Genomic DNA, 19,007 nt, shown 5'->3' on the forward strand with positions numbered 1-19,007 from the left:
GCTCGCCGTGGTAAATGCTATCAATAAGTTCCCTTGAAGACCCTGCGGTGTGGTTCATTGGCTCATTTTAGAATCTGAACTGTCTTACGCCACGCTACACCGCCGTTTCAGGCGAAGGAGCTTTGTATCCGGAATGCACACTGCAGAACCTCCGTGACTCACAGGGAAAAATGCACATTTGCATCCGTCTTGGCAGACAACTGGACAGGCTTTTGTGAATAGCACGACTCTTGCTTTTAGGGCTGTGGCTGCTACAAGCAAGCGAAGATAAGCCGACGAGCAATGGCAGATCTGGTGGATGACAGTTTATACATAATGTCTTTCCGAGAGCATCAATAGTTCTTGTACGCACCATTGTTTTTGGGCGGCTGTAGACGGAGATTCAGTGGACCCTTTCTTGACGGAAATTTGTAGGGGATTACAAACGGGTTCATGAGTGGTGGCCCTGATATCTATGTGCCAAACTAGCATTCGAAGGATGCAGAAGAGTCCTCCAACGTCGCCTTATAGTGATAAAGTCATATACTGAGCTATTAAATTCATTATAGATCTTGCTGTGTTCTTTGTTACACCGCTTGCTGTGGAAATTACAATTTGGCGCACCTTAAGTATCAAGCGGGTGCATATCTCACAATGAAGCAGCGAATTCGATACTCTTTCTGTTGGTGCATTTTGCCTAAATACCGCAAGAGCGAGACCGCTCACAACTAAGCACTTGTGATATATTCTCCCCGATATGTACTCGTACCCTCCCCGACCTGAACCTATTGGCGACATGAAAGAAAGAGCTGTGGCAGACGACATATTGAATAGACCATTAGGACAGATCGACAATCAAAGTAGGAACAGAGGAAGAGAGGTTTCTTTGCGACCGAAAGGTGGTGTGTCCGGCTGGAATCTCGAAGCGCGCCAAAAGGAATTCAGGTAATCATCATATTTTTCGCGCAAGTGCCAATAGTTTGACGACGTCTTAAACAGCACTGCCCGCTCCTAGGAGGCGCTAACGTAGATCAAGTGATGAATGGTGAAGCCGTGAATAAATCCTTGGAGGTGATTGACTTGGAATTATCCAGGAATAATTGCGCTAAACAGGAGAGACATCGAGAGACCAACTTCACAGAAACGAGAATCACTCAGTATTGGCTCTTGTCAGGCAAGTCTGCTGATATGTGATGCACAGTGTCAATCATGTATCGTCAGAGTTGATTAAACTAAAATGTCCGACTTTGAGTGATTTGCTCTCACATGTCGATAACCACAGAATTCCATTTAGCAACTACCCAGCACCCCGGTTCCATCATGGCAACCAATATACTCGAACATTTGCTGCTCCGCCTCCAAAACAAGCACTTCGTGGAATAAGCTCAGACTCATCTTATCTCCTAGTCTTTTGGCGTACTTGGCAAACTCCCCAAAGATGGCGAGGTGTGTCCTGTGCTCTTTGCTCCAGCTTTCTAAGGAGCTGAGGTTGTCGAAATACGCAAGGCAGAATGTGCGATCTGTGCCACCCTCAGCTGTGACCGGATCCACTACATCCATGAAGCGACAGCTGATACAGCCGACCTCGTCGCCGTGGTCACGTAAGAAGTCCATGCCTCTAGTCAGGGGTGGTTGCATGGAGTCGAGATAGATCTGGCGTTCTTCGGGAAGAGCGGCTGACCAGTCTTGGCCCGACCGGATGACGCAGAGATTCTTCTTGCCGTGAACCCGCACTCTCTTTGACTTGGCAGCGCCATTCGTGGCAGAATCCCCGTTCTTGACAGTCTCAGTGTCCCCAAGAAGTTCGTCCGTCTGTGAGATGGGAAGGCGGTCCCGCATGCTCCCCCAATAGACGTGTTCCTGTATGGGACCAGTGATGCTCTCTCTCAAGTTCCCAGCACCTTCCGGTAATTGTGTCGAAAACACTGTCTCGAGGCGATCGATCGTCGGGTAAAAGACCTCAAGAAACCAGCCATTATCGTCAGACGTAAGATTGCTCCACCAATCGTGGAATCCGCTGGTGGTTGACCATTCTTGGTATGCTGACTTGCTAGGCCAGTATGCGAATACAGCGAGATTGTAGAAGCCGCGGTTGTCGGTCACTGCTGCGACCTCGTGAAAGCCGGGGCGCGATTCTGGAGTGGCTGAGTTGGAGGTAATGAACTCAGATATTGTTCTTAAGGCCGAACCATCGTGCTTCACATTTGGTAAGTATTGGGCGCCGATGACTGCCATGACAAGATCTTTTGTGTCTCTTGGGAATCTGGACGTGTAAAGCTCGAAAGAAGGCTTGAAGCCCGGCGGAGCTCTCGCCGGTACTGTGCGATCTTTTCGCAGCCATTCGGGAATGGCAGACTCGAGCTCTGTCATCGTGAAGTTTAGGAAAAAGTGAAAGGACGTGCTCGGAAAGGTGCACGAAAGCTGGGGAAGGATGACTCGGGGTGATTCCAAACGTAACAATTACCACATCATGTCCTGCAGCAACCCCAGTCCGGACTTTTTATAAACTGCCGGCATCTACCAAGAAGCGCCCAGTTCATCCGAAGACGATCTGTGACACCTTCAAAACCAAGGTTTGCAACTAGCTGATGTTGATTCGATGATACCGGGCGTACCGGGTCCTCGGTGCCGGAGCGAGAGCGAATCACGATCGGCGATAAGTACCCCGCACGGAGACTGACGTCCGCGTCAGCGGGGCCGATAGGGTAATGCTCTTCCGGGCCGGACCCACGTCGATAATGCGAGGTCCGGCATGCGTTAGCCAGGGTTTGGCCTGTGTTGGCTGGTTTGGGGAAGTGGAGGCCTGTTTAGTTTAGCCCAAAGGGTTTTGCTGATCCATCACGGATCCTCCATGTAGTCGATAGGGTAATGGTCGACCGGCAGAATCAGATGATATGTATTTGGGGGGTTATCGCCACGCGTGTGATACGCGAGAGGAAGCATCAACGACAAAGGATAGGATAATGCTGTACCGATGTAAAACATGATAAACCCCCTGGTGCATCATGAAGATGATGAGGAGAAAGAGGAGAAGAATGATCATCGACATTCATACTTAAGCACGCCTCTTTCACGATGAGTTCAACATCAGACGAAGCATCAGCACTCACAGATTCCCAAGACTCCTCCTACCTCTCCATTCGCCTGAAGAACTCAGAGAACCTACCACCTCCTCCGTCCAAAACAACCTCTTCAAAGACCAAGATGGCCCCCAAGCTCAAGATCGCTGCTATCCAAGCCGAGCCTGCCTGGCAGGACCTCGAGGGCGGTGTCAACAAGTCCATCGCTCTTATTGAGAAGGCCGCCAGCGAGGGCGCCAACGTTGTCGGTTTTCCTGAGGTCTTCATCCCCGGATATCCTTGGTAAGTAGTCGCAAGACATTGTCCATCTACGGGAATCTGGAAGTCAATAGTTGACTAACATGCGCCGGGAAAGGAGCATCTGGGCCAAGTCCCCCACTGACAACGCTGCCTTCATGGACGAGTACTTCCGCAACTCGCTTGTGAAGGACTCGGATGAGATGAAGCGCATCTGCGCAGCTGTCAAGGAAGCCGGTGTCTTCGTCGTTCTTGGTTACAGTGAGAGATACAAGAACACTCTCTACATCGCACAGGTATGGTCTTCACGCCGCGGTCATGATACCGCCCGTAATACTCACAAGCTTCAGTCTTTCATCGATGAGAACGGTGTCATCGTCCACCACCGCCGCAAGATCAAGCCCACCCACGTCGAGCGCGCCTACTGGGGTGACGGCCAGGGCGAGTCCCTCCAGACCGTCGTCCCCAGCACCGTGCACCCCGACGTCCGCATCGGCGGCCTCAACTGCTGGGAGCACACGCAGACTATGCTCCGCTACTATGAGTACGAGCAGAACGTCGACCTGCACGTCGCCAGCTGGCCTCTCATCTGGCCCCAGCCCAACGACAAGGACGGCAACCCGGACCCCAACTGGCCCGGCCACATCACCGACGAGATGTCTCTGCGCTTCTCCCAGATCGTCGCGCTCGAGGGCGCCTGCTTCGTCATGGTCTGCACGCAGATCTGCAAGGACGAGTCGGCTGCGCGCTGCCGCATCGACGACTTTGGATACGCCAACAACCACCCCACGCACGGCGGCGGCTTCAGCATGATCTACTCTCCCTGGGGCCAGGAGCTCGCCACGCGTCTGCCGCCCAATGAAGAGGGCATCCTCTACGCCGAGGTCGATCTTGCTGAGAAGGCCAAGGCGAAGCAGAACCTGGACATTGTCGGCCACTACTGTCGCCCTGACCAGCTGAGTCTGCGTGTCAACAAGTACCCCGCTAGACCTGTCCACTACGCGGCTGACCCCTGAGTGCGATGAATCCCTTGCAAGGGAGGGGATGACGGAGATCCTTTTGAAATGTCTTAAATCCAGCCGCTTGGAATATTGGAGACGCTAGGCTATGTTTTTCGTTAGAGTTCGACTAGGCACTGTTAGTGGATATGCGGGGAAAGATAACTCAGCACTGATTGATTCGTCGGAGTGGGGGGTTTCAGGTAGTGATAATTTCTGTTATTAGGCGCTCATGACACAACGCGGACGCTCATCTGAACTTAGTCTTCTACACCTCGGTGAAGTGACTTTTTTGAATGCCCAGCCCTGCCCAGCCTCGACGACGCCCTCTGAGAGCCTCACGACGCGCAGATAAGGCGCGATAAGACGACATGTCTGAGCCGACCGCTTCTGCGCCGCAGCCTGAGGGGAAGAAGAGGCAGCGGGTCTCAATCGCGTGTCTTGCGTGTCGGGGGAGGCGGATGCGCGTAAGTTGTGGACACATGAGCGCAGCCCCACGGAGTTCTCCGATGAGATCCGAATGAGTCGCTAATGAGATATTGCGATAATAGTGTGATGGACAACAACCGATTTGCGGATCTTGTGTGAGAAGAGGGACTCAGTGTGAATTTCAGCACGCGGAAAATAAGCGCAGGTCGGATTCCTCCCTTGACTGTATGAGGAGGCGATCACGGCCGTTGACGATGAGATAGGCCACCGAGTAAGAAATATGTCGAATCGCTCCAAGCACGGATAAGACTCTTAGAGGCCCAGGTCGTGTCACTTGGGTCGCAGCCGCCGATGACCCTTCCCGAGACACAGTCGATTGAGCCCGAAGGAGCCGAGCTTGATGAGAGCACTGGGGATGAACAGGACCCTCTCGCAGAACTTACGGGACTAGTAGGACGTCTCAACGTGATTGAAGACGGCCAGGTACACTATTTTGGATCACAAAGCTCCTACAACCTCGTCCGGGAACCCATCCGCGAAGCCGATCCTCACGAGCCGTCTCTCCGCTTGCAAAGACAGGGCATCGCGGCTGCAGCCCAACTAGGAAAACTGGTCACGATATCTGACGATATGCAAAATCACCTACTCGACATTTACTGGCGATGGCAGAACCCGTGGAATTACGTCATTCACAAAGGAACGTTTTTGAGGAGTTTCAAAGGCGAGGATGGGGGGAAATACTGCTCACCATTACTGCTCTCCGCCATCTTTGCCATTTCGGCACGATACTCGGATCGCCCGGAGCTACGCTCAGACCCAAACGACCCGAACACCGCCGGCGATGCATTTTGCGAGCATGCTAAGATTTTGTTACTGTATGAGAGCGAGGCGCCGACGATCACGACTGTTCAGGCTGCGTGTCTCTTGGCTCTTCGAATCATGTCGGATGGCAAGGAGGCTCTTGGATGGCTTTACTCAGGTGAATGCCCATGTATTTCCACAGCTATCTAAATCTGCTGACAGAACTTTTAGGAAACGCGACAAGAATGGCTCATAATCTCGGCTTAAATCTGGATTGTTCAAAATTTGTGACTTCAGGATTGTTGTCGGAGGATGAGGCCGATACGAGAAAGGTGACGTGGTGGGGATGTTACGTCGTGGACAAGTAAGCGAGCTTCTTCGCAAACTGTTCAGTCACAGAAGGGTTTATGGGAGAAATACTGACTCAAACTAAGGCTTTTCTCACTTGGCTTAGGCAGACCAAGCAGCACACCAAAGTCAAGCATCACTTGCCCAAAGCCTAGCATCGATAACGAGGAGGAGTACACGCCTTGGAAACCGACCCCTGGCGGAGCTTTTGATGACAGCACTCTTGGCGTTCACTCTCACATCTCATCGACAGCTCACCATGTATCAGAAACCTATACAATTGCGTGTGAGGCTATGGACATGATGTAAGACCCTCACTTCGCAGCAGACTCTCTTCATATTGACAATTATCAGATACGCGATCAACAGCAAACTTTCACCAAGAGAAATTGAGGACATCGTTACAAAGGCCGATGTCGAGTTACAGTCACACTATCGAGCGCTCCCTAGCTACCTCCGCCTACCTTCTTCCCCCAAAGTACCGATGCTTCCACACATCTGCTTGTTTCAGTGAGCATTTCCCTGTCGCGCACAAGCTCAGTCACGGTCGTAGCTGACGAAAATGCTTAGCATTCAATACCATGCCCACTTAATTCTCTTACACAGACCCTTGATGAGGAAGAGAAAATCAAGGCGTTCTGTAAGCAAGAGCGCATCATCCCCGGAAGATACAAGCAGCCTGGCCGATGACGAATACGCAAACGAGCATATGGCCACGTGTCGCCACTCAGCGGCAGAAATTGCAAGGCTTCTGAGAGTGTACAAGCAGCAATACACTCTGGTGAGTTTCTCACACTTTGTCAAAGTTCCTGCCCGTTGCATGAGTAGGACCCAACTGATAATTATCGACTAGCGTCGTATACCGATCGCAGCAGTTCATCTATGCTTCTCAGCAGTTATCATCCATCTCATCGATGCTCGACCATCAAACCCCAAGAGGCAACTGGCGATCCACCACTTGCAGACGTGCATCGATGCCCTCAGGGATCTGAGGACGGCGTGGTGTGCTTGGAGTGATCGAGCACTTAGGGCGATTCAGCTACTTGCAAGAGAGTGGTACCACTGCGACGACGTGTCGCAATTACAGCATGTCAACAACCCTAACAGAGGAGGAGCCCGTGAGGCGGGATACGTCAGTTTGGGCGATTTGTCTATGGGTGCGGGAGGGGGCGCAGCAGGTGGCCAGGTAATGGGACCTCCGGTTGCTTCACCAGGCGCGACTGTTGAGAGCACGATGGGGAACACGGGCCGAGAGCAGGCCGTGGCGGAGGGAGACCCGTTAGCCTTTCTGTTCGATGCCAGTATGCCAGATCAGTACACTGATACACTGGTCAGAGAGTGGCTTGCAGAGAGCGGGTACGATGATATGCTGAATATGGGCAACCAGTAAACAGGCTGATGTCCACGAACAATAAAAATAATGATTTTGGGTCTGGCGTGGGGTTCAACACCTCAGTGCTGCCGATCGAATATTCTCAAGTCTGGAATGTCCACGTGCTGTTTACGACGTGTGAGATATCGTGGATGGACCTCCTCAGGCAGCCAACGCTGGCGTTCGATAGAAATATGATATCTGACGCGGACGTCATCAAGTTCAGCGCGCTGCGGCAGTCCAGACTCTTTGCGTTAAATCGCTCAACCGAGCCTGTCATCGCAGAGAGTCCCCGCAGGGGATGAGAGAGTCCTGGTGAGACCCGCTGCGCGGCCGTTCAGCTCTGCACCAAATTGGTAAATATTGGGGCGATCATTTCTTGGCGGCATACTGCAGGAGGACTCCTCGGAAAGGCTCTCTCGTCTCGCTTTCGACGAGTTGCTATTGGCTAACTAGATTTCAGAGACTGCAAGCCACCGGGCTCCGACCTTTTTTGAGTCGCCGGTGATAGTATACAGCAGCGTTGCCGGAGTGCTAGGTTTGGGTATTTATTAGCGACCTTAGCACCCTAAACTTGGGATGCTTTGTATCCTTACCTTCACCCACTTTCTCTCCTGTTACTGAACACAACCCACCAAGATTTCGAGAGGCTTACGAGTCTCTTCAGCAACTCTATCACCTGGGGTTTCCCGGGTGAACTTTTATCTACTCTTAGAAGGGTCGCCGTACCCCTCAAGCGGCGGCCCTTTGAACCCTTTCAATCGACCCACCAAGTTGGTGTGCTTTTGTCACCCAACAAGACTTCATCAACTTTAACGACAACACCTCACAAACCGTATCTCCAACCCCCTACCAACAACCACATGTCCCTTCAAGTACAGACGGAGCTTCCCGCGACCAAGCCTCTTCTCACTTCTTGCATGGATTCCCTCACCTCGATCTTACGTCGCCACTATTTCAATGGAGTTTAGATACCTATCTCAACTCGGAAGATAATTTCGGCCTTGACCCAACCAACGACGTCTCGGAAGCCGATTTTCAATATCTACTTCAACCAATACAACTTTCAGCTTCGGGAAGCGACTATTTCGCTACAAGTCACCCATACTCAGCTCTGGGATGCGACTATTTCGCTACAAACCACCCACTTTCAAATTCGGGAAGCGATCATTTCGCTATAAATCAACCAACATTTCCGATCGCGCCAATCGCGATCTTGACCCCTGAATCAACAGATCCAGCGACTTCCATCTACCAGTCGCCAACAGAAACGCGACCAATTCGCAAACACAAATGCCAAGAACCTGGCTGCCGGTACTCCACCAACTCCCGAAAGGATCTGATCAAGCATCACCGCAAGCACAAGCCGCTGGCCCAACATGAACGCCCCCGATGCCCTCATACCGGCTGCGGGAAGACTTTCACTAGAGAAGACAACCGTAAGCGACACATTCGAAAGAGTTGTCGTTATCGATCGCACGACAAATGAATCCGTAGTGTGATGCTGAGTTCTTCAGTGAGTTTTTCCCGTGGCCGACGGGTTCCATCCAGCTAAGGTGTTAACAGAAACGCAGTTGCAGCCCGCAATGAAAACATCACCACTTGTTCAAACAAAATAGAACGACAGCGAGCCTGAGATCGACGCATACGGCTATTATGTGGCACAACAAACTGTTCCAGAAAAGGAAGCAACGCCACAATTTCTTTGCCCAAATATGGCAACTACATCAAATCTAAGCCAAAAAAGGCTAACAATAATTAGCCGAGACACATCACAGCTCATCAAAAGCGATACACCGGATGTTGAGCTTCCTTACCTTCCCATACTGAGCTGAGACTGGTCGCAAAGCCCTTGGCTTGGAGTTTCAATGAGGTATAAGTTGGATAAGGGTACTTTCTCAGACAAGAGTGTTGAAAACGGTAAAACCTACCAGGCTCTCTTGGATCGCGTCGTGGAGCGTTGAAACACCGAACATTACTGCCGCTCAAGTAGATTGCTGAGACTGTTACGTTGTATGTGTCAATCGCCATTATTCAAATGGCAACACCAGAGAATACTTCAAACAGATTAGGTTGATCGGCCAATATTCTCTCGACATTACCAACTGACCTGCACACTTCCCTTGTGATGCCTGAGCCGTTTCTATAACAATACGTATTGCTGTCTTTTCATGCGATGAATTCAATGATAAAGAAATTGCATCACATTTTGTTATTGATGGAGGCAAAAGCGGCCGACTAGAGACAGGGGACCGAAGTCATTACGTTTCTTCCCGCACCCTACCTGTCTTGCCTTGTCGCCAAACGGCTGTTGTCACCATACATCTACCCAATAGTTGTATTTATGACAAAGACAGTGTAGCCTGTTCCTCTCCGTCCTTCATGAAGCAGCCTCTTGATTGGGTCCACCCTCCAGTTACTTTGGCGTAAAGTCATATCGTAAGCACCCAACGTCAATGTAGCCACCTCGGCCCTGATTTCCCGTACCTGGTCATAAGTTTGTTAGATATGGCACTTGATCCCTGTTTGAAGTTTGTCAACTCACATTTTTCCCAATTGTCCTGGAAGAGTTCCTCGCAAGCGGTATTATGAAGCATTGTGAGGTTTTTCGTAGGATTTGCGCAATTGATAGATTCGGTTGCTGACACGCACCCTGACCTCCAGCTGATTGACATGTCATAGCGGACACCGCCCCAACTGTCGTCTCGCCTTCGGGTCTCTGAATCAGCTTTCATCGGAGTTTCGCATTCGGTGCAGGCTCTTAATGAAGCGTCATATACCGAAGATTTCCAAATGTCCGTTTTACCAGTGTAAATGCTGGCGTCATGGCACTTACGCTCGCCGATCACAACTGGCGTCTTCGGCTTCTCTGGTGGAGTCGGTACGGGATCGGGTGGCTTCGAGGTGACAGTAGACAGAGTGGTCTGAACGGCCGTAGTCTTGGAAGGCAGGTCGGGTAAGACGCAGACACATTTCCCGTCGACGCAACCGTTGGTCTGAGGTGCACTGCAGACGACTCCAGGGGAACACTTGTCGACTGTCCTCTCCGTGCAGACAAAACTCGCGGGTGCTGGCAGATCGGGAAGAACACAGACGCACTTGCCATCGACGCACCCGTTTACCTTAGGCTTACTACAAACGACGCCGGGAGCGCACTTGTCAGCAGTCTCCTCGGTGCAGACGAAGGTCGTTGGAATGGCAGTGGGTGCCACTGTGCCGCTGCCTGTGGGTGTTGCTGTTGCTGATGGATTGCGCGTTGAGCCTGCAGAAGCTGTTGGAGAAGTGCCGGGAACACATTGACCAGTCAAAGCCGCATCCTCCTGTCGCCGAAGTCGGAATATGTTGGTGGTGCCTGCGATGTACGGACAAAATCCTTCGCGCTCCAGGCTCTCGATAGTCGCGCCATTCCAGATTCCCAATACGCCGTTGTTGTCCTCATTCTGTCGCACCCAGCCGTTGTTAATGATGTACCTCTTGAGACCAGCTGGACTCATATCAGGCGGGTTTCCCTTTGCGTCAGGACCTAGACGTCCAAGCTGGTGCAATTTGAGGAAGTAGGCTGCAAGTCCGGCCGTGTACGCAGTTGCTGTAGGTGTCTTTTCAGCCATCCGTTAGGTCATCTTTACTCAGACTTGTACTCACCATCCGAAGTCCCCTGGGAGAATTTGTAAAAGCTCTTCTTGTCGCCGGTCTGCCTCCTCTGCGTGGGCTTGTCGTTGTCCTCAGCTCTACCGGGCCAGGCGGCTTTGTTTCCCTCGGCAACAATAAGCTTTTCCCCAGGCGCATAAATATGAGGCACACCAGCTGTCCCTAACCCCGACTTCCACCATCTACTTCCGTCACTTATATCAGCTGCCCCCACAACCAATAACTCTGGGATCGAGAGGGAGTAATCCTTCTGGTGTTCGGGTGCAAATTCAGCGGGCAAGGTATTCAACTAAATCGTCAAGTTGTTAGAAATTGATTTGGCGCTCCAGAGTGGGGATACTAACCACAAAAGCGTTGCCAGAACCAGTGACAATGAAAACTCCTTTGGCGATGAGACTGGTGAGAATCCGGTGCATGCGGAGCCTGAACCGGGCCCATTGTTCAAAGGCCTCCTTCTCAGCATCTTGTACCTTTTCCTTGTTCTTCTTTACCCAATCTCTCCGAAAATCCTCAGACTGATGGCCCTGTGCCATGCAGAGAATTGCTCTCGTAGTACCGCTTTTATCTGGAATGGCATCATCAACAGCAGACAAGGCACTTAACCACTGCTCCGGACTGGCACCACCTCCTTTCTTTTGACGTCGTGGGACGCGTACCATAATAGGCTTCACCTTCTTCGCAATTCCAATGTTTGCTCCAGCAATAATGCTCAACATCGCCGTGCCGTGCGCTTTACAATGCACCGGTGAGGCACACTCGCCATTCTGTTGAATATTCGAATCATCTCGGTTTTGCTGACCATCAATGTCTTCGCCGACGAAAATGAATTCAGTCTTAGAAGCTATGTTATCCCTCAAAGTGAATTCCTGGTCATTAAGTTAGCGCAGCTTGAAAATGCTGGCATACAAAGGTGCTAAGCTCACAATGTGGTCCATCTGAGCCCCAGTGTCAACGATGTAGACAGGAATATCTTCTCCAGCACTGATGTCGAAATAATAGTGTTCATTGTATCTCTTGTTGTCCGATCCCTTGTTTGCCGAGATGTACGCCATCTGTTTCATGTGGTTTGTTGCGTAAATTTGCTCATCAAGGTATTGGCTTTGGTATCGCCAGGATATCTTCGAATCCTGCATCGTCGGGTCTGAACACTCTGATGTACATTCTCGATAAACAGATGCAACCTGGTAACATATCCTGGTTAGTGAAACTTCACTTGTGGTGCAGTTCCGACTTACGTTTGCAATGTGCCTGACTTCATCTGCCTGATCCGAATCCATGAGCACTCGCCAGAAGTTGACACCCAAATCTTTAGTATCCGAGGCTACAATCTCAGCATCGGAAGAAAGGATACGCTGTATTTCGATGAGAATTGTTGAGGTATCGTCAGTTCTAGTGCCATCCTGCGGCCAAACAATGTATTTGTCCGTCATAGGGCACGCAGGAGCTGCGCCTTCAATCGCCTGCCTTCTCTGGCCTCCGGTTGGCACCGGGGTGCAGGACACCGTCGTCGTAGTGGCTGTGACATCGCAGCCTGTTTTGGGAAGTCCTGTTTTCGTCAAGCAAGCCGTCGTCCCGCTTCCACTACAAGTGACAACGATGTCGGTGGCAGTTGCAGTCTCACATTCCGCGGTCTTCGTAATGGTTGCTTCATGAGTGGAATCTGCAACGAGACAACCGCGCATTTCGGCACAGGTAGAAGTAGGTGCTCCAGTCGTCAAGGTTCTCAGTTGTCCTTCTATGGTCGACACGACTACTGGCGTTGCTGTAGCGCAGAGGGACGCTGTCTTTGTCTCGCACTTGGTGGGCTCAGGCTCCGAAGGAAATGTAGGGACATGGTCCTGACCAACACTAGTGGATGAAGTGATCCTGTTAGACTTTGAAGCTTCAACCGTTGTATAAGGGATCCGCAAGACTTACGTGAATTTGGGCCATGGCGGCAACTCTCCATGAATCACAATCGATTGGGGAAGCTTGATTATCTGATCAAGCTTCAAATTCCTAGTATCCAGTTAGAACCATTGCGTAAACGGAATGAAGGCTTGTTCTTACGGAGGATATATTCCAGGTGGCAATATCACCTTCCACCCGAGAATGTTGATGTCGTCAAAGCGAATGCAAATCTGTCAAAATGTCAAACTTGGTCAAAAGATGCATCGTTATCCAACCTACCGAGAAGAACCATAGGTCACACGGAATGACAGAGCTCTCTTCGTCTTCTGAGGGCTCCGGCTTCTTCACACTAATTTCGACGGGCGTTATGAGAGCTTGTGGGGGCCATGTTGTGAAGGTGGCAAAATCCGCAGTAGACGATGTTCCAGTGGGCGATGGCTCTTCGGATGGCTCGACTATAGTGATGGTCGGTGGGCCTCCAGACACGAGAGTGATGGTCCGGCCTTTCGTAGTTATGGTGCTGTCGAGGGTTACCCGCGGGAGATGCAAGGTTTCCGTCCCTATGATGGCAATGACAGATTCTGTCGAATTCGCTCCTGGTTTTGTCGGCAACAAAGATGGCTGTATTGAAAAAGACGGGTTGATGGCGGGGCCCGTAGTCTCGGGGGGCATTGAAGCTGTTGATTGTGGTGCCGTAGGTGCATGAGTTGTATGGGAGGTATTTGGCGAGGTTGGAGTTGTGGTTCCATCAGAAGATCTTGATACAGAAGTGTCACTGGGAGATGTTGGCGGTAAGAGGGTAAAGGTTGAGTCCAAGGTAACCATTGTCGTCGCTTCTGAGACTGGGGGTAGGGTAGCGGTTTCGGATCCAATGACAACAATAGTTGGGTACTGTGTGAAGCCTCCCTCATCTGGGGGTGCAATAGTGAAAGTGTGATCTATAGTAGTGAAAGTTGTCGATGAGATAATCTCAGGGAGTGTCAAGGTCTCCGTCCCGATCACAACCACAGGCCCAGCTTTCGAAGTAACATCGGGCGTCTCTGTAGATGCCAGCGAGTTGGGTGGAGATCCCGCGGTCTCAGCGGTACTTTCGTAGGTTGTACCAGGCGATGGGAGCGTTCCACTGCCAAGTTCGGTCTGGGTGGTATAGGAAGCTTCGCTGCTGACCGTAGCCGAGGGCATCGTCCATTCCGTAGGAGGACTTGAGTAAATGGTTCTCATAGTGCTCGGCTGTGTCTCCGAGGAGATGAGAGTGGATCCGGCAGCGTCGCTTGGTCCTGCTGGAGAATGCGGAGGACTACCTACGTCGGTGGTGAAAGGACTGTCTTGGGAGGGAAGTCCGACGGTTGTGGAGGTTTGATACTGCTCGCCAGAGTCATCGGGATTTGGCATGGGGGGGATGATCTGGCCATCGGGCCCAGTGCAGCTGAAGTCGGCATTGCAGGTGAAGGTACTGTCAGGACAGCAGCCGAATCCACAGCAAATTGTACCTGTAACAGCTTTAGTTTGGCTCGATTCGATGTTGACAGGAGATGGTGCACACCTGGGCCGCAGAGATTATGCTTTGAGCTGGGAGTCTCGCAACAAGTATCCCTGTCTGTACCGCAGCGGTCCTGACACCAGTACTGTCCTTTGGCGCATTCCTGCGACGCAACGACAGCAGCAGTGAGAGATACTGCTAGATAGTAGAAAATGAGTGTTCGGCCTTGACTTCGTAACATGTCGAAGCCTGACAGAAGCGATAGCAAGTGTAGAAGAGTTCGTGTTGATGATGAAGCAATTTTATGAGGGTATGGGAAAAGTCTTTGCAATGTTTGACTGGGTGTTCTATTTCCTCGAAGAAAATGAAGGACTTCGGGATCTTATAAATCAAGACCGGACACTCATCCAGAACATCATCTCCAAAGGCGGCGTATCTAGCCCTGTTGAGCTTCCCGGCCATGATTCTGAAATTGGCCCAAGCACAAGACACATGTCAGGCGATGGCCTTGTCGTATCTGTACGCAAACAAATACACCTTGGGGGCATATCACAGGCATGAAGGTACAGCCCGCCCCCAGACCTGGCGCCAGAAGCTGGCTGTTGGTTTGGACAACGCAAAAATAGTTGCGCGCATGCTCATGGGGGCGGGGCCATGCAATGCAAGGTCACAGCTTTGTAAAATACTTCCAAGAAGATGCCGAAAGACTTGAAATGAGAAAGTGCATCGGCTAGGGAATAGGAGATTGTGTGCATCGAAACGCAGAGTGAGGAGGGGTCGGCGTCCTCGTGGAACCTTGGAGAAGAAAACGGGGTGCCATACTGCCGAACAGCTTGGCCGTCATTGAGTACTATACCATACGGAAAATATGGGATCCTGTGGCAAATACAAGACTTATTCTGAGTAATCTGCCTCTGAGTTACGCGCTTGGCGGTGATCGCCCTGCGACTCAGAATGTACAGATCCCGCATCGACCACAAGCCTTTGCTGGCAGATACTAGCTAAATTCCTATCGCACATTTTGAGGCCTTGTACATAACGTGACAAGTGATGATTCTGAGGAATCACCACTCATCGTCCATTCCTGTACGCATAATCTAAGTCCTCATCGGTCGTCTCAGTCTACGGGGTAATGGGAGGCCAATTTCATCACCAGGATATTGAGGGAACCAGTTCGTTCTCTCCACTAGACGAACCTGGTCATTGTTAATTAAACGTCCATTTCCGCAAAGCTTTCCATGATTAATACCTCTAGCATGTCCTGCACCTTTGGGATTTCATCTTCACGAAGTTCGGCGCGCCAGTACACAATTCCGGACGGACGATCGGTGCGGTATTTTGCCTCAACTCGGGAGCTACAGCCAGCAATCGCGAGAAGCTTCTCGAAGCCTCGTCTGGCTGTTCCATGGTCATACCAACAATCATCCGTGCCCCAGACAATATACTGCTTTCGTGTGGGGTCTTCACGTTCTGGCACTAAGTCCCAATTGTCAGACTTGAAAGCTCTCGGAATTGCAATGTTAAGAGGGGCGTACGTTGAGGGCGATCATGGACTGGGCAAAGGTCCCGGTCTAAACAACCCGAAGTCTGGCCAGAATTAGCCCACGCATCTTCAGTCCGAAATCCTTGATAATACCTCCGGCCAGAGAAGAACTTCGTGGAACTGTTCCTTGGTAAGCGGAACCTGCCACCAATCCAGTCCTAGATCCTTTGTTTCAGAAGTTTTGATCTCCGATGCATCGCCAATCAGTGCGAGAAACTTGTCAAAAGCACGTGCATTGCTTTCCAGATCGAGACCGACTGCAGCGGGCGCTATCTTGTATCGCTGTCGATCGTCGCAAATGCATCTCCAGACTTTCTCAATGTAAGGCTCGACTTCGGAATCTGACTCGGAGAGGGACGGGGACGAGGCTCTCAAGATCGCAGGTGATAGAGGTGGTTCGGGATCTAGGAAACTTTGACTGTTGTTTCTTTGTCGAAGCTTGCCCCTGCGGGTGCTTCCCGACGATGAAGACGTTGTGCTGCTGCACGTGTTCGTAGGAATTGGATCGCCACGTTTCTCTTCCAGTGTAGCTGTGTCATAAATCAGTTGTGTTCGACGAAGAGCACGGTGCCGTCCGACACTCACCCACAGCGTTTGTCAGATACCCAACACAGTCTCTTACTCTTCTCCTCAAGTTTCCAATAAGATTCATGGCTGGAGAGCCTTTCCAGCATAGCTCGACCAGCGTTGCAAGAGTATGTCACAGTGTTGAAGCGGCGTGGGAGTGGCGTGATGTTATGTCAGGGACGTAACAAGGGCTCCAGACGCACCCTCGACTATGAGTAGAAATTGGGCAGGAAACTGCCGTCGCAGCAGAAGAATGATCTGGCGCACCAAGACCTGCGAGAAGGCTCTTCTAGCTATTACTTACTTGGCAAAGGTACCTAAGGAAGTATTTGTGGTACGTTCCGAAAAGTCATCAACATCGCGGGGAAGACTCGCATGTCGTTCGTCGTAGCCGCTGGCCCCTTTGTCCCTCCAATGACTCCGCTGCATTCTCGCCCCCAACACCTCCTTCCTTCTCCGCAGCGGCCGAAACAACGGGATGCGGTGCCGGTGCCCTTTGTTTGTTGGTGTCGGCTCCTGCGCACCAACAGCTATTGTTCACCGCCAATCAACTTTCGGGATATTCTCCTAATTGACCGCTGCTTTCCGTGTGTCATTCCTATCAGCCCCCACTTCCGCACCCTCGAGGACTCTTTCGAGATTGTTTGTCACTTGACGATCAAGAATCCCGAACCACTTGCGAGCACCACCTCGATCTGCTCAACACATGCAGCTAATCAGGAAGAGGTCCAACAGCCCGTAACCGCCCTGCCCCCAAGGTCGCAGCAGTCTTTCTTCGGGCTTCTCTACCCTTCTTGGGGTCTGATGCGTTTTCCTCCGTCTTGCCGCTTGCGTATCATCAACTTCGCTACCGGTGCACGCTCAGTGCCTGCAGGTTGTAACACATGTTGCTCAGCCCTCGACTCCTCCCACATGACCCATCGGACTTCCGCGTCGCTTCACAAGCAGAACGTAGAAAGTAGAGGCAGTGGATACCTCTTATTTGTCTGATACTGTCGTGCTAGCTCTGTCTCGAGCGGCCGATCGTCCTTCCGCCGACCAAATTCACGTCCCTTGTCATCTACCGAGGCTGGGATGGTTTTACTGCCCTTTTGCCCCTGTTGGGTATGGGAATTCCGACATCTGGGAAATCAAAACTCAGATTTGCGAGCTCTAATTCACGAATCTGGCCACGTTTAGACATTACACATGATCTGAACCGCGGACTGAAAGCTGGGAGCACGTACTTCTGGTATGCATTCCACTGCGTCAATTAGTTCATTCAGGATCAGCATAATATTCCCGGTGGACGAGCTGCAATCTTGCTGCAATATGTAGCCTTTATACGCGAGGAGTGGCCTACAACGTCGAGGTGCTTTCTGGCCCCTCGCATGGCCACATCATTATCATTCCAGCATTCGTCTGTTCCCCACGCGATGTACTTTTGACGCGCCGGTATGCAAGAGCCTTGCATCAATGTTACGATCATTCTTGGAGTCCTGCATTGAGCGATGTACACACCTTCATTGCGCGCCGGGCATTCTTGTGGGGTTCCTACGGGCGGAAGGATCTCGTGAAGATTAGCTCTACGCATTTTGACTTTAAGCAGTATTCCCTACCTCTGGCCAACTCGACACTTGTTTAACCTCTTTCTCGGTTAGTCTTACGCACAGGTTTATGACACCGAGGTCCCTTGAGTCAAAAACGTCAACACGCGAGGAGCCGCAACAGATTGAGATGAGCTTGTCGTATGTCCGCTGGTTCAGGTGCTTGTCAAGATCATCCGTTGCTGGCCACAGAACGTGATACTTGCTCTCTGGGTGACATGTACATATCCAGACGATAGATCTCTGGTTCAGATGGGATAGTCCGGGCGGCGACAATTCTCCTTTCGGATGGGTTACCATTGCGGTACACGCTGTGTCGTGGTCGATTTCCTTGAGAGCAGAACCGCGTAGTCTGGCTAAAGAACCAGACTGTTCATCGATAGCTTTGAGTTTGTGGGGCTGAGCTCTCCCTTTACGTCGGGGTTTCGGTATTCGGTTTGAGGTACTGAAGTTGCTTCAACAGATACATTCGTGCGGAAAATAGCATCAGCGAAGGGAGGTTTCAGACCTACCTATGACATTTTCCAAGTACCGCATTCTATTTCTGATGTTTCTCTCCAGCTTGCTAACGTACATTGTCTCTCAAGCTTTTGCTTCGAAGCTGCGTTTGGGTTGGAGAGCGATGTGACAAATTGGGCTACCTTCGCCAATTATCTTCCGCGCGGGGCTCGTGAGTAATCTATGCGGAGACTCGTTGTACTAAGTCCTGAACACAGGCCAGCAGCCAAGGGTTCTGATGATGTTGTAGCTGCAGGTTGCTGTTTTTGACGCGGGGGCTGCTTGAATGATGTTGGCTGCAGCTGCCCAAGAATCGTCTGCTGAACGAGTTCTGGCCCCCCAAGCGTGCCTCGCCTGCTGTCGCGCTACCAGCACCCATGAACATCCAATCAACTTGGCTGTGTGTGTGGTCGATCTACATCTAAGCCGCGTGATTAAATACTGGCGAGCACCAACAGACGCCAATGCTGCGGGTTTCATTCCGTACTTGACCCGCCCCGTCAAGACACGGAGTAGCACCCTCTTTTGGTCTAGCCGCATCCAAGTTTTCC

At 51.3% G+C, this 19,007-nt stretch overlaps 5 protein-coding genes across 5 annotated transcripts; 2 read left to right on the forward strand and 3 right to left on the reverse strand.

Annotated features, from left to right (window-relative positions):
• Nucleotides 1-1,269: 1,269 nt before the first annotated feature.
• oxd-2 (Phenylacetaldoxime dehydratase) lies at nt 1,270-2,349 on the reverse strand (the record flags this gene model as incomplete). Its single annotated transcript, XM_036638018.1, has 1 exon — nt 1,270-2,349. One exon carries the CDS (start codon nt 2,347-2,349, stop codon nt 1,270-1,272), a length of 1,080 nt encoding a protein of 359 aa, XP_036495279.1.
• A 705-nt stretch (nt 2,350-3,054) lies between these two features.
• NIT (Nitrilase) lies at nt 3,055-4,312 on the forward strand (the record flags this gene model as incomplete). Its single annotated transcript, XM_036638019.1, has 3 exons — nt 3,055-3,341; nt 3,415-3,592; nt 3,647-4,312. The coding sequence occupies 3 exons, from the start codon at nt 3,055-3,057 to the stop codon at nt 4,310-4,312; spliced, it is 1,131 nt and encodes a 376-aa protein (XP_036495463.1).
• A 762-nt stretch (nt 4,313-5,074) lies between these two features.
• Nucleotides 5,075-7,262, forward strand: nit-4-8 (Nitrogen assimilation transcription factor nit-4; the record flags this gene model as incomplete). Its single annotated transcript, XM_036638020.1, has 6 exons — nt 5,075-5,702; nt 5,756-5,888; nt 5,959-6,177; nt 6,227-6,382; nt 6,443-6,653; nt 6,726-7,262. The coding sequence occupies 6 exons, from the start codon at nt 5,075-5,077 to the stop codon at nt 7,260-7,262; spliced, it is 1,884 nt and encodes a 627-aa protein (XP_036495464.1).
• A 2,398-nt stretch (nt 7,263-9,660) lies between these two features.
• On the reverse strand, nt 9,661-14,174 carry SP3 (Subtilisin-like protease 3; the record flags this gene model as incomplete). The annotated part of the gene is made up of 9 exons (XM_036638021.1): nt 9,661-9,731; nt 9,790-10,830; nt 10,887-11,181; nt 11,237-11,758; nt 11,816-12,073; nt 12,128-12,740; nt 12,810-12,890; nt 12,942-13,012; nt 13,062-14,174. 9 exons carry the CDS (start codon nt 14,172-14,174, stop codon nt 9,661-9,663), a joined length of 4,065 nt encoding a protein of 1,354 aa, XP_036495465.1.
• A 3,465-nt stretch (nt 14,175-17,639) lies between these two features.
• Nucleotides 17,640-18,258, reverse strand: CGCS363_v006173 (uncharacterized protein; the record flags this gene model as incomplete). Its single annotated transcript, XM_036638022.1, has 3 exons — nt 17,640-17,818; nt 17,873-17,921; nt 17,971-18,258. 3 exons carry the CDS (start codon nt 18,256-18,258, stop codon nt 17,640-17,642), a joined length of 516 nt encoding a protein of 171 aa, XP_036495469.1.
• Between the last annotated feature and the right edge of the window lie 749 nt (nt 18,259-19,007).

This window comes from Colletotrichum siamense, assembly GCF_013390195.1.
Source record: "Colletotrichum siamense strain Cg363 chromosome Unknown KSG_Cg363_contig04, whole genome shotgun sequence".
Classification (NCBI taxonomy): Eukaryota; Fungi; Ascomycota; class Sordariomycetes; order Glomerellales; family Glomerellaceae; genus Colletotrichum; species Colletotrichum siamense.